At 36.1% G+C, this 15,132-nt stretch overlaps 1 protein-coding gene across 1 annotated transcript; it reads left to right on the forward strand.

Moving 5' to 3' along the window:
- The first annotated feature begins 238 nt into the window (after positions 1-238).
- On the forward strand, positions 239-2,368 carry TBL36 (TRICHOME BIREFRINGENCE-LIKE 36). Its single transcript, XM_010273377.2, has 5 exons — positions 239-664; positions 905-1,076; positions 1,177-1,358; positions 1,549-1,707; positions 1,794-2,368. Exons 1-5 carry the CDS (start codon positions 336-338, stop codon positions 2,092-2,094), a joined length of 1,143 nt encoding a protein of 380 aa, XP_010271679.1. The 5' UTR covers positions 239-335; the 3' UTR covers positions 2,095-2,368.
- The last annotated feature ends 12,764 nt before the right edge of the window (positions 2,369-15,132 follow it).

Raw genomic sequence — 15,132 nt, forward strand, 5'->3', positions numbered from 1 at the left:
ATGCCCTTAGTACAACCTTGTATCACGGGGCTTTGGTAAACCACCTACATTTCACTGTTTCAGACTCTCTCTCTTTCTCTCTCTCTCTCTCTCGTGGCCAACAAAATCAATTGCAGGAAATCATGGCTTCAGGTAAATAAAGAAAAAGTTGCATCACATGGTCCAGCTCACGGCGTAACTCATGCCGAAATGAATTACATCTAGTCAACTTAGGAGACGTATAAGTGGTGAGGCCCTTTGGCCCTTGGTTTGGGTTATGGGACAGGACAGTCTCACACAATATTACTCAACCAATCTCCCTCTTAGTTTCTTCTAACAACTTGTCTGTAACTTCAATGGGTGAAATTACACCCAACACTTGGTTTCTCTTCTTCGTATTCATCTTCTCTCTGAGATTCTTCAATGGAGAATGCTCTCAGTCCAGCCTAGGGAAGGACTCATGGTTGGAAGAAAAAGACCATGAAGTAAACATGGTTCAAGGTCAGCCGACCTCCATGAACAGCTGTGATATGACTGAGGGGAAATGGGTTTATGATCAATCGTACCCTCTTTATGATACAACATGTCCTTATCTTAGTATTCCGGTGAGCTGCCGGAGAAATGGTCGGCCGGATTCTGACTATGAGAAGTGGAAGTGGAAGCCTCATGGATGTTCAATTCCCAGGTAAATGAAAGATAATTCTCTTGAGGAGCCCAGAATTTTGGCATTCTGAAGCTTTTTGGTGATTGGAAGATTGGAAAATAATTAAGCATGTATTTTACCATCTTAATTAAGGATTTTAAATTCTCTGCAGAACTGATATAAATTGAAAATGGGTGCTTCTGTTTCTGTTTGTTGTGTATTACTTCTTGCAGCCTCTGAGAAATATGAAGTTATTAAATAGAAATTGTTACCATGATTCAGGTTTGATGCATTGGATTTTCTTGCAAGGATGAGAAGGAAAAGGATAATGCTGGTAGGAGATTCCATAATGAGGAATCAATGGGAGTCTCTTGTGTGCCTTGTGGAAGCAGTTATTCCTACTGAGCTGAAGACAGTTACCTATAATGGTCCATCTATGGCCTTCCATGCCTTGGTAGGATGTTTGTGCAGAGATGGTCTCCTGTAGTTTCAGTTTTTCCCTGTACAGATTGATTCTCACTATCTATCCAGTAGTAACATGCTCATACTTGCAGGATTTTGAGATGTCAATTGAGTTTTCTTGGGCTCCATATCTGGTTGAAATGAAGGAAGGACCCCAAAACAAAAGAATTCTGCACTTGGATTTGATTGAAGAGAATGCAAAATTCTGGAGAGGAGTTGATATTCTTGTGTTTGATTCAGCTCACTGGTGGACACACTCTGGGAAATGGAGCTCGTAAGAGGATCCTGCAACAATCACTCTCTTTTTCCCTTATTAAATTCTGTTCTTGTCAAAACTTGCTGCACCTGGATGCTTCATATTACTTTGATTTGTAGGTGGACATGATTGTTGGGGCATATTATTAGCATAGATTGAATAATTGGCAGCCTGGCTATTTGCATCATCAAACTGTGGGTTGTTGCAGGGTGGACTTTTACATGGAGGGAAACAGTATGATCACAAGCTTGAACCCAATGGTTGCCTATGAGAAGGGTCTAACTACATGGGCTAGATGGGTAGACTTAAACCTAGACCCCAAGCGAACCCGAGTCATTTTTCGGAGCATCTCGCCTAGGCATAACAGGTAAGATGCCTCCACTGATTCACTGCTCATACTTGAACAAACATCAGTTGGTTTTTTAACTGGAGGAACACTTGGGTGCCTTGCAGAGAAAATGGCTGGAAATGCTACAATCAGAGGGAGCCATTGAGGAACTTCAATCACCAACCTCATGTTCCTGAACAATTGCCAATTCTAGAAGCAGTACTAGAGAGAATGAGCTTCCCAGTCTACTTGCATGATATCACAAGAATGTCTGCATTTCGAAGAGACGCCCATCCATCAGTATACTCCAGGGCTTTGGATGAGCAGCAGAGGCAGCACCCAACAGACTACACCTCTGACTGTAGCCACTGGTGCCTTCCTGGGGTACCTGATATATGGAATGAGATGCTGAACGTATTAATCTAATCTTGTACAAAGAAAGTAAAACATAGCTAGGGTGGTTAGAAGAATAACTTGTTCTGCCAAATTAGGGTCTGTCTGTTGTTCATGCCAACTAGATGGAAGTACGGCTAATTAGATCAACTGATCAAAATAGGTGTTTATCAGTGTCTTGAGTTTTGTACTATGAGACTTCCTTAAAGAGCTCTCTGTAATGATGTTCTAAGATGTGATATGAGTATGATGGCAATAGTGCTTTCTTATCTGTTGACCATATATAGAATTCAATTAAATTCTTTGATGCTGTCTGCTATCTTGGACTAGGTACAATTGAGATCCATCAATATTCATGTTAATTAATATTTAGATAGAAATGAAATTTTATCCATTGGATTAGAATATTGCACACCATTAGTAAACTAAACTAAACTTTAAATTATGAGAATATTATATGTTGTTAATAAAATAAACTATAAGTGACTTTAATATCATATGTAATGAATAAGATGACTTAATACTAACTTTTATGATACTTGAAACTATGACTACTTATTTAGCAATAAAATATTCAAACCAACTTTAGTAATTGATGCATATTAAGTTTTAAGGTAAATATTATCGGATTTAGATTGGAGCAGATCATATTGGGATTGCCTTAACCAGAGTGGGTCTTGGTGATCAGCCAATCCATTCGGATCAGTTGTATACTTAATTAGGTTGTCTCTTAACCTGTCAAAGGGTCATTCATGGGTCAGTAACTTGAACCATTTGCCGGAAGACTCATCCAAGTTTCAGGTATATTAAGGCTACCAGTGAGACATTCAGTCCAAAATTTAGCAAATTTTTACCTCATTTTGTCCCTCATTTCATTGTATTTGTAACTAAGCACATGGCATAGCCAAGTTATCCATTGAATTGCACCCTTCTTCAAACTGAAGATACACTGTTCAGATAGAAACAAAACGCCCATGCATGGATCTCTTGAGAAATCCTCCATGCTTGTAGGGCAAAGTGAGAATAGGGGTGAGGCCAGCAGCGCATGGGACAGGTTTTGACAAGGGTACATGAGGGCCATAGGGCCAGCCAGGGCTTGGCCTGTGGCCAACCAGAACCTTCATAACTATTTTATATAAGTTTAATGAAAGCCCTTAGAGATGGGGATTTCTCCTTCACACAATTGGGTAGGCCTCCCTCCCAAAAAGAGGACTAAATAATGTGGGCCACATATAGATATAAAAACATGTTGTGTCCTAATTCAAATTTAAGTAATATATATTATCATGTTTCCATAATTTGACAATGGATATGACAGAGAATAGAATAAAATGAAGTAACGGGGTTCATGTAGCCGACCCCATATAGTTGAGACAAGGCTTAAATGATGATGATGATTCAAATAACAGGGGGTTCATGGGGTGAGGACTGAGAGTAGGTCACAAGTGAGATTCATTGACCTCACCAACCAGCCCTTTTTTTTGTGCAGGCAAGATTCCATCCCAAGCCTCCATTACAACCAGCAGGATACCTTATGAACCAGCCTTGCACGGATACGCAAGTTTGATCTCCTACCTCTTCTTTTAGGCCTAGTTCATTTTTCAGGAAGTCATTTACCTGGGTAAATGCACTTATCTAGGCAATGTTTCCTGGGAAACACTTACTCCGGTAAGTACACTTATTAATGTTCTTTTGTTTATGAAGTACAGTTAAATAATAATAATTTTATCCATTAAAATGTCATTACTGAAGGGGTAATGTTGTCTCATCAGGCATTAGCAAATTTCCCCATAAATGAGAAAGTTATTTAGTAAATGGGTAGAGGTTAATATTTATCTAAGTAACTGAACAGCTCGGAAATCGTTCTTTTCCATAGGACCCATTAATACCAAAACATGAATACAAGTGAATTGATCAACTCTTCTGTTGACCAACTTACCCATCCCTATTTATTAAAAAACGAACTCGGCCTTAGAAGGATTCTAAGTGACCATGCATCCAAACTACTGGATCATTAGCAATGTCTAGAATATTCAATTACTACCAAGCCAATAGCCTTATATAATCAACTATCGTAAATTAAATATAGAAATTATTAAGTATCCCTTGGCAAGTCTTTTTAGGAAGATCTTATGACAGTCTGGATGGCCAAAAAATGTATTTAGTATTTAGGGTAATCGATTTTTTAAAGATCAACTGTTTGTTAGTATTCTAATCTACCGTAGACTACCGAACTGTTATACAAAAGATTTTAGGCACGGAAGGATGGCCTGATTTTTTTGTCGTTTCGGATTCTGTGAACTTTTTAGGATGCAGTTTTTTCCGGCTTCCCAATATTCGTTGTCAAATGAAAAAAGACTGTTTTCCGGTCTAACAGTCTTTGAAAAATTAAAAAAAAAACTTTAAAAATACCAAACAGGCCCTAAAAAAAGCCATTACTCAATGTTGAACGTTGGTCCAGCTATCTAAGGTTTTGAGTCTCTCATACTCAAATCCACCATGCAGCGTGTGGACCCTAAATAAATGCACTCAGTCATCATAGTGCCATTTATAATGATGAAAATGCCCCTCAGTGAAAGACAAATTTTTTCCTTTCTTTCCTTTATCCTTCTCTTATGTTTTTTTATACTGAATCTCCCCAATTCTCAAACCGAAAGACACCCTAATTCCCTAAAATGACAAAGCAGGGTGACCAGAAGCATCTAATGTGAATGTGATGCTGATCATGAGCCATATGGTTGATCCTCCATTTCACCATCCGAACGCTATTACTTTTCTCAAATTTGACTACAATCATGTAATCCGATGGTCATGACGTGGACATTGAATGATAATAATGATCCATGATTAAAGCTGAAATGATGCATATCTTGTATTTACTTGTCCATTTTCTCTCTTAATATTGGTTTTCGGTATTACATGGTCCACATTTAGGCCCATTGAACACGCCTAAGATTTCCTGTGCTTCTCTATTTGGAGGGACGATCATCTCAATCTCAACTACTGGGTCATTGACGTAATATTTATCTCCACCTTTTTTAATAAATTTTCTTTTAGTTTCTCCCTATCTCACCCCATATTTTCTCTCTCCTCTCCTCTCTTATCATTTAACAAGGCTACAAGTTGCCTAATTTGAAGATTTCAACTATATCATGTTTGGGTTAAGTTTTGGATTCATGAACAGATCCTTAAAAAAGGATTTGAATTAGGAATGAGGCCATCCATAGAAACTTTAGAATAGATTCAATATGATAAAATGAGATAAAGTAGACTAAGATTGTTTGATCATATGCATAGAAGACCATCAACAACACTGATTAAAAAATACAAGTTGAAGGGACTAGCAAGGATAGTGGTAGACCAAAAAAGACATGGGCAATTGTAAGAAATGATTTAAACACTATTAATCTAGGTTTGACTATGATGACAGTAAAATGTGATATTAGAAAAACTTACAACAAATCAACTGGCATCATAAGAGTATAACTAATCAGATGGATTTTCATCAAAATTCACAGGGGGTTGTGATCGGTAAAAGCCTTTCTGGTAATATATCTCTTCAGCATCATAGAGTTTCCCATTAATTTAATAGTAGATATTGCCTTTAAAGCTTAAATAGAACAGTGGTGAAATAGGATTCATGTAGCCGACCCCATATAGTTGGGATAAGACATGAATGATGATGAAGATGATGACGATGATGATATGCATATATAAAATGAAATTCAATTAATTCAACTTTTTTGTTTAATCAAATTTTCAAATCCAAAAACCAAAACCAAACTGAAATAACTAAATTTCAACCCCAAAACTGAATCAACCCAATTGATATCCCCTAAATTTCCAGCTTAATTTTAACCGAATAATGTTCACTCTTACTATTAGCTAGTTACATCTGAAACCCAAGTGATACGTGATTAATATAATGAGACAACGAAGAAATAGCTGGCACAATGAAGTATGAAGAATAAATAGTTGGATATAGGGGTGCAAATGGATCAGATCATGATCCGAACCTATTTGGTTGAATTCGGATCACCCATGGTTGGATCTTTGGATCGGATCATAGGATTCGATTTGAAATTGGATCGGATTCGGATCACTCCCTATCCGATCTGAGAAGATTTGATCCGATGTGTTAGATATTTATAAATATATATAATACATATATATATGTTATTTATTTATTTATAAATATATTATTTTTATAATTTTTTTATATTATTTATTTTATTTTTATAAAAAATGCATATATATGATGAAAATAATTAAAAAGTACTTATATTTTTTGTTTTTTCTTTATTTAAATTAGTATATTTTATTTTTTTCTTTTAATAATTTATTAATTTAAAAAAAAAACAAGTCGGATCAAATCAGATCCAAAGATCCAATAGGATTCGAATTCAAATCGAGTCCTATCAAATTTAATCGAATCCAACATGAACAGTATCGGATTGGATTTAAATATACCCTAATTCAAATCCAATCCGATCCATTTGCATCCGAAGGGCAAATTATACAAAATAGTAGGCAGTCAAAATGTGAACACCCTTTAGATGATGTCAAATAAAGCATGCCGGGACAATCTGGCAATTTTAGCATCATCCATTCCCTGTAGCTTATCTTTTCTTTTTTCTTCGGGTCCACATTCCATGCACCTTATCACTCTAACTTGGATGATAGCTCCATATTTCTTCACTTCTGCTTCCATAGTTTTGGTGGATGCTTAGCACCGATGCATGAGTTTTCCATTTAATCAGCTTACATCAAGAAAAAAAAATGAAAATGTTAATGAAAAACGTTACTGCAATGAGTAGTGTTAAGATTCATGAGAGGGAGAGGTTCTTGAATCATCAAAATGACGCTACTTGAATAATCTTGGTGATCTTGAATCACCAAAGTGATTTGTCTTATTGAAATTAAAAGAAAAAAAAGTGACTTTTCTGAGATGCTATATGCTTGTCAAACCAGGTTTTCTACTCACAAAATATCTCCTGTACTTGATGTGGTCATTAATGTGAAGATGTTCCTCATATACAATTGTAGTGAGGAGTAAATCTAATTTCACGATTGTCATAATGAAATTATTATAAAAATAGCAATTAAAGCACTTTAAACCAATGTTTTTGAGCTGTTGTTGACCAAGGCGGTTGGACCGTTTGGTTTAGGAACTGTTCAAGCAATCAATTTTGTTTTATCTCAAACCCGTTTTTTGGCCAAAAACCGTTGAATTGATCAATGACCTGCTGACCTGGGCAGTCAAACTGTTGACCCATTCAATGGTTTTTGGCTGTTTTTTATTTTAATAATTTTTTGTTGAAACGGGCCGCCATTCGAATTGTGCGGTCAAATTGTCGACCTAGAAACCAGTGGCCAAAATGGTTCTGACTCCGGGTCAGTTTTTAAAACCTTACTAGCACCCAATCAACAAGCATCTCCACCAAATAGATTTTCATGGAATCCATCGCTTTAGCTGTTCAGCGGGCTGTAAAACCAATGATAATATTCCACCACAGTAATAAATTGATGGATCCCAATAATAAATTCTTGGTGAAGCAAAACACCTATGGAACACATTCTTGCCCAATACCATGGTAGTTGTCTTAGTGTAGTAGGTCACTACCAAGCTGGATAAAGTAATAATGCCACCTGCTTTGATAATTTTACCTGCTGGGTCTCAGGAGAATTAAGGGTTCATTTGTTTCATAGTCAGGAATGAGAATTGAAATCCCTCAAAACCAAAATTAGAATGGTCTATTCTCATAATCTGTTTGATTCATACAGGAACCAGGGGAGGGAATTGCCATTCCCTCAAATAAGTGATTACCATTCCACCAGAAATGGGAGTGGAACTTTGATTCCACCCAACCACTCAGATTCTGATTCCAGACCCCTAATTACGCAAATCAAACGGGCCCTAAGTGTTTTAATTTACACAGCAACCAGGCCCAGGCCATACGGCAGGGTCCGTTCAAATTTTAGCAAATTCTGAACACAAGCTGTTTTGTAAAATCCAATTCAAAGCAAGTTATTTTTTAGGGGTGCAAGTGCGGCTGGATGGACTGGGTTCAAGGTCAATCTAGGCCCAGCTAAGGCTCAAGCCTGGATGGGGCCCAATATCAAGCCTGATCTTTTCAATCTAGGCCCAGCCCAAACTGAAAATTGTCATACTCGGATTGGGCTCAGGTTGGTAAATTGGGCTCAAGTGGTCCTGATAAGCCCAATGTACACAGGGGTTCAGCTTGAGCTCAGCTTGAAAAATAAAAAATAAAGCCTAAGATGTTGAGTCTAGGCCCAGCCCAAAGATAAAAAATCCAAGCCTAGCCCATACAAAAAATGCAGACTGGATCGATTTATACTCAGATTGGACTCACCCAAATTGCACCCCTAATTTCTCCTACTTTTAACATGCAATTCAGATAACCTCTTTCTAATGATAAGTTGAAATTCATCGCATCACTTTTGGACGTGGCAAAAGTGTAGTTTCTCTAGAGAAAGAACCCACCCAAGGTGATACGGTCTATATATATACCAAATAGGCGGAACATTTGGAACTTTCACATAAAAAGAGATCTCTCCACTTATTGGCATATGAATTGTTTAGTAGACAATTTCACTTTTTTTAGTAAATAATTTGAAGTTTAGGCCTTAATTATTTGCAGTGCAACTTCACTCTGCACTGGTTGCAAAAATATTGCAGTGTAAATGAGTCAAGTGCAAATTCTAGTTCCTTTTATTTTAGGTTTTATTTTGTCTTATAATGCAGATGGGATAAAATAAAACATACAGGAAAACAAAGTAAAACCCAAGTTAAAAGTAAGCCAGAACTTAATCTTATGCATTTGTACCAGTACAAGTGAACTGAAATTATGGCTCAGTTTGGAAGAAGTACAAATGCAGATATATACAATACAAATGCATATAAGATAATACAAATTTAAAAGTTTTGCATTCTATATATTTGTATTTGTACTCCTTCCAAATGAGTCACTGTAAATGGAGACTTGTAGGACTGATCATGGTCCAAGCCAGCCTTACCACCTGTGATAAAGGCTATAGGGACCCAGCTTGGCCAAACAAAAGCCCAAGCCTCAGCCGCACTAGGCCTATGAAATAACATATATAAATATTAAATATATAAAATGTAAAATATAATATGAAATGACATATAAACTGAGGAATGGCTCACTTGGTATGTTAGCCGGTTTGTTCCAGTAGACACTGGGATTTGAATCCAGCTACCACCAAAATTTGGGAAGGGGATTATCTGTGATGATGTGCCACTCAAATATAACAGCACTGCCCCGCCTACCTAGGGGTGTCAATTATACTCGATTTGGTCGAATCCGATTCAGTCAATGTGAGTTCATTACAAATGGATCAGGTCCAATCCAATCTAATCAATATTTTGGATCAGTCTAATTCAGTGTCTGGACTCTGAACTGTTCAATCTGTTCAAATTTGTTTTGATTTAGATTACTCTAAGTTCTAACCTAAATCTGGTCAATTGACACACATATATTCTTATCTTATATCAATGGACCATATATTGGCTCAATCCAACCCAATCCAATATAAATTTATTATGGACGGAACAGGTCCAGTCCAATCCAATAAATACTTTAGACCATTAAGTCCGGACTGGTCCAATTCAAGAGGTCTTGTTGGTCCATTCAATCCATCCAAATTGATTTTGGTTTGGATGGAGTCCAATCCAAAACTGGTTCGTTGACACCCCTACGTCACCCTATTTATGGTATGGAGTAGGTCCAAATTGGGTCTGGTCAAATTGGTTTGAGATTGGATTAAAACAATCCTGTAACAAAACCAATGTTTTAGCATCCCTAGTTAGGGAGTGCAATTTGGGGCGGGCTCAAGTTAGGCTTTTGTCAAATTTTGAATGGGCCTGGCCCAAGAGACCAAGCCCGAAGTAATATAAAATGCTAACTCGGCTCAGTTGCACCCCTATCCCTAGTTAAAACCAAATGCTATGGCATTGATCAGAGCTCCTTAGGTCAGTTTGACATTGTAGAAGGTGGTCTGTAAATGATACTTTATCCTCTATTGCTAGATATTTTTGGAAGGCAAAAGCTTGGGTCAGGGGACACGGGATATTTGATTTGTTTGCACCCCCATTACTTGTTGATGTTGTTTGATCCAAAGTGTTTCGAACCGAGGACACAATCAAATGATCTTGCCAATTGGACAAGGCCAAGGTGAAAGGATGAAACTACACACTAAGATCTACAACCAGGAGAATTGTTAGAGGCCCGAGGAGTTATTCCCCAGATAGGTACTCTGATGCTCAAGTCAGTTTGGTAGAGAAAGAGGTGGCCGAGCCGAGTAGGTTGAAATAACGTTGGTCCGAGCCGAAGAGATAGTGTTGAGAGATATTCAAAGAATGTTCTTCGAAAAGTCCTTTACCTCGAGTGGGGAATACCTATTTATATTTGAATGTCCATGTCCCAGATGGATAGGGCTTCTGGGGTTGTTGGGATGAGGTCGTCCGCCAAGGTTTTCGGGAGGTTTCCTCTTCCCTGACAAAGTCCGCTTCCTTGTCCGTACAGGACACTCCTTCTTAGTCGTGCTCTTCTGTTACACGTGATGTCGACATAATTAAAGAGAAAGGACGGCCACGGAAGTTGCCACATGGCATCTTTAACCATTTAAACCATCACCCGAACACTTGTCATTTTTCATGATAATAAACCATCTAAGGGTCCCACCTTGGAATATTATTTTTTAAAATTAACTAGATCAATAATAACCTTAAAATGATAAACTCTTATAATTTTTTGTGCAAGATTTGAATGGCGGTCCAAAGTTCTATTTCAGCTCTTTAAATTGATCTGAAAATGTTGCAATGTGTAAGGACAGGATCATGTTGGTTTGGGGTGTAAGACATCTCTTTGGCGGGACCTAACCAATTTTCCTGATCATCTTTTGACTATCTATCATGTCCTAACCTATAATGCAACAAGTGGTCCTGTGTCCCATAACTCAAGTCACTTTTCTGAAATATGCTTTTAGATCTTGAAAACACAGCTAACCGATTCGGGTTTTTGATCTTTCTCAGCTAGATTTGTAATGGAAATTATGGAATCAACCCCAAATCAACCAGGGAATAATAGAGTCGATTCAAGGAATTAGTTTACAATTTAGAGTTTCATAAATTATACATCATCTTCTTCCTCTAAGCTTTTCCAATCCAATTTCATTTTATTTAGTGTCATATTCATTGTTGAATTATGAAAAGTTAAATCCTTTTACATTACTTCAATCTATATCTTTTTTGATTTGTTGTTGATGGTTTTTAGAGTTTTGATAAATTATATATAAAAATATGTATTTTGTTTACAAGTTTTATTTTCTCATAATTGTCACTTGACCTAAATAAGGAAACTTTTGGGTAAATTTTGTATTGAAAAATTATATTTGTAAGGCTCAGTTTGGAAGGAGCATAAATACAAATATGTAGAGGGCAAAACCTTATATTTTGTATTACTTTGTATGTATTTATATTGTACATATTTATATTTTTATTCTTTCCAAACTGAACTTAAATGGAAAAACTTGCTGTGGAAATCACTAATACAAGTTAAAGTACTTAAGTCTAATGAACATTAGAAAATTAAAAACATGGCTAACCACTGCCCCTACATGATGAATGCTTCAGATCTATCATATATTCATATCAACCCTCCATGTGATTGAAATAGGAGTCAGAACGCAAATTAAGACCCGAATTATAATTAATGAAGTGACATTCCATGCCCATCTCCTATCCCCTTAACCCCCCAAGGGCAGTGGGATTTGATCCCGGTTACAATAAGTCAGATATCCTATCAACTGAGTCACCACCATCAATTGGTACATTCAACCTGATTATGCATCCATCGGTATTTTATTAAACGAGTGAATATAAACTATTTTTAAACTGTATTTGGTTTGATAAAAATAAGAGATACATAGACCTGTTTGGTTTTAACAAGTGAACATAAATGACCACCAGTCAAATATAGCCTTAAGGGGGTGTTCTTTTTTTAGATTTGGAGAGGGGGGAAAGTTGGTTAATGGGATTTTGGTTCCCATTGACCAAGAATCCCATGTTCTTTTTTCAGCTTTATGTGGGAATCAAGGAAATTTTATTTTCCTATTATCAACTACCCAAAAAAGTGATATTCATCTTCTAGGTGGATAAATAACTTTCCCACAAAATGGGAAAATTGTCAACACTTGAATGAAACAAAAATGCTTATTTTAATAATGGATTTCTATGGATAAAATGGTCATTGCCTTATTTACATGAGAAATAAAAGAACATGGATAAATGCAATTACCTGGTAAGTGTTTCCAAAAAAACACTTACCCAAGTAATTACATTTACCTGGTAAGAGTGAAACTAGATCCAAGTTGGGCCAAAATGAGCCTAACCAAACCCGTTGACGTTGTTTCCTTGTCAAAATCCCATTGATATTGTTGAATGCCAAACCCTAGCCCAACCAAACCTCAGCCAACTCTCGGCTTTGATTTAGATATCATTACATCTATGCAAAATGTAACTTGTAACTTGTGTATAAAATATGGCCATTTGATCTAAATTAATGAGGTCTCCCAGTTGCTTTATAACTCACTTTTGTTCTCGATGATCTCCCTTTATTAGGTTGGTCCAAGTTGCATTTTATGCTGTTTTAGGCTGCATTTGGCATTTCTTTCTTCAAGGACTTATCTCCTTTTCGTAGGTAAAAACTAAATGTTTACAGGGGAATTTTAACCGTAAAAAGAAGATAATACGAACCGGTCAGGTCCATTCAAATTTTGATAAAACTCCAATACGAACCCGTCTAAGTAAAACCCACAACTTCAATGATTCTAATTGATTGTTGGGGCGGAGCCAAGGGATGACGGAGGGAGAGCCATGCCCCCCCTATACCTAAATCCCCACAACACTCATTTAAATCCAATTTATATTTTAACTCTTATTCATATTTAAGTAGTTTTTGGCCCCTATCCATGTTTATTAATTTTGGTCCCCCTCAAAAAGAAATCCTAATTCCACCCTTTGTTGATTGGTTATAAATTTTTTCAGTATCATATTGTAACCCTAAATAGTTATTAAAATGTTGTGGTAATTGCATATTTACTTGGATTTGAGAGTGGAACCAAATATAAAGTTACCGACCATGATGAGCAAAATAGTTTTTGATTGAAGCAGGGATGCAAATGGATCGGATTGGATTAAGGTATATTCAAATCCAATCTAATACTGTTCACATTGGATCCGATTTGATCCAAAGTTCTGATTGGATTTGATAGGACTTGATTTAAATTCGAACCCTATCAGCAAGTTGGATCTTCGGATCTGTTCCAGTCCGACTTGTTTTCTTTAATAATTAATAAACTATTAAAGGAAAAATAAAATATACTGATTTAAATAAAGTAAAAAACAAAAAATACAAGTATTTTTTAATTATTTTCATCATATATATACATTTTTTATAAAAAATAATTAATTAATATAATAAATTTATAAAATACAATATAAAAATATATTTATAAATAAATAAATAACATATATATATATATATTATTTATATAGAAGGATTATCCGAATCTGATCTGATTTCTAATCGAATCCTATTATCTAATCCAATCCAAAGATTCGAACAGGAATAATCCAAATTCTACCAAATAGAAACGAATCGGATCATGATCTGATCCATTTGCACCACTAGATTGAACTATTGAAGCAACTAATCAAAAGGTGGCTTGCAGCAATTAACTACACGCATACTGATACATAACTTGAGGCCATTTGATAGCTTTTTATTTAATCTTCCTCCTAATTATATTTGCATTCAATTTTACCAAAAGATAAATGGTTTAGTAAACTTCGTCCCTATACAATTAATTCTTCTCTTAAATTTTTACCTTAAAAGGGACTATTAATGCTTATTATAATGGTAAAAGGCTGAAAAGCATGATAATGCATGTTTAAATTTTTCTTTTTTTTTTATTTTTTTGCGAAATTTTTAACAAGGATAAAAAATAGAAACATAGTAATAAGTAAATAGAGATACATGTGTAGCCAGTGGAGGATTTCACTAGTTATTGACAAACTGTAGAGAACCATATTGATAAGGAAAATTTATTTTTATATTAAAAAGAAGAGTGCTTGTTCTTTTTCTCTTTAGACAAGGGTAGGGGTAAAACTCGAGTGAGGGTTGGGTTGAAGGTCAACCCAAGTCCAACCCTAAATGTGCAAATATCGGGTTTAGGCTTGGCTCAACCCAAGCTTAACACAACACAACTTCGGTTGGGTTTGGGTTCAGCTTGGGTGGGCTGAGAGTTTGGATAGGTTGGTTGGGTTAGAAAACATTTTTGTGTATATTTTTGTATAGTCATCTTTCATTGAATTTTATGGTCCAATTTAAGAATAGAATTGATTGGAAACATGTATAAATTTTATTTGTAAATGTAAGATTTTTATTTTATACATGCACATATAATTAGAAAAAATATATTTTTGTATAAATATAATACATATACATATGTATTTGTTTGGGCGGGTTTGAATTGGGTTGGATCGGCCTCAACCCAAATTTAAATCAGGCCCAATTTTTCTAGCCCAATCCTAATGCACAGCCTGAAAACTCGGACTAAACTTGTGCAAAATGTCAGGATGGACCCACCCTAATTGAAATCCTAGACAAAGGATATGTTCAGAGCGGACTCTGGATTTCCTACCCAAAAGAACTCTGCCCACGTCCACCCACAACACATTACCCCCCGTGAATTGGGAACATCTCCTCCTGCATAATATACCATGCAGAGGTTGAGATGTTCTCCATGTATGGCTGCGATAAACATGGGCAGAGTTTGTGTGGGCGGGAGATCCAGACTCTTCCCCATGTGAGGAGCAGATATGAGTTCTTAAATGACCAACAAATGTTTAAAATAAACTAGGAGGGGCGGTACAGTAGTTAGTTGCCTATTTATTATCTCTTACTTTTATCAACAGAAAAAAAGGGTAAATTACTGAAATTTCTCTTGAAGTTTCTGACTGTTGCT

The sequence above is a fragment of the Nelumbo nucifera genome, chromosome 2 (genome assembly GCF_055504915.1).
Source record: "Nelumbo nucifera cultivar China Antique chromosome 2, China Antique-T2T, whole genome shotgun sequence".
In the NCBI taxonomy this organism is placed as follows: Eukaryota; Viridiplantae; Streptophyta; class Magnoliopsida; order Proteales; family Nelumbonaceae; genus Nelumbo; species Nelumbo nucifera.

What these genes read in the sequence shown, in the direction of transcription:
- TBL36 (XM_010273377.2), top strand. Translation starts at nt 336, where the DNA reads ATGGGTGAAATTACACCCAACACTTGGTTTCTCTTCTTCGTATTCATC. An exon ending in CATGGATGTTCAATTCCCAG is followed by an intron (nt 665 to 904) that starts GTAAATGAAAGA and finishes ACCATGATTCAG; the next exon opens with GTTTGATGCATTGGATTTTC. An exon ending in CTATGGCCTTCCATGCCTTG is followed by an intron (nt 1,077 to 1,176) that starts GTAGGATGTTTG and finishes TCATACTTGCAG; the next exon opens with GATTTTGAGATGTCAATTGA.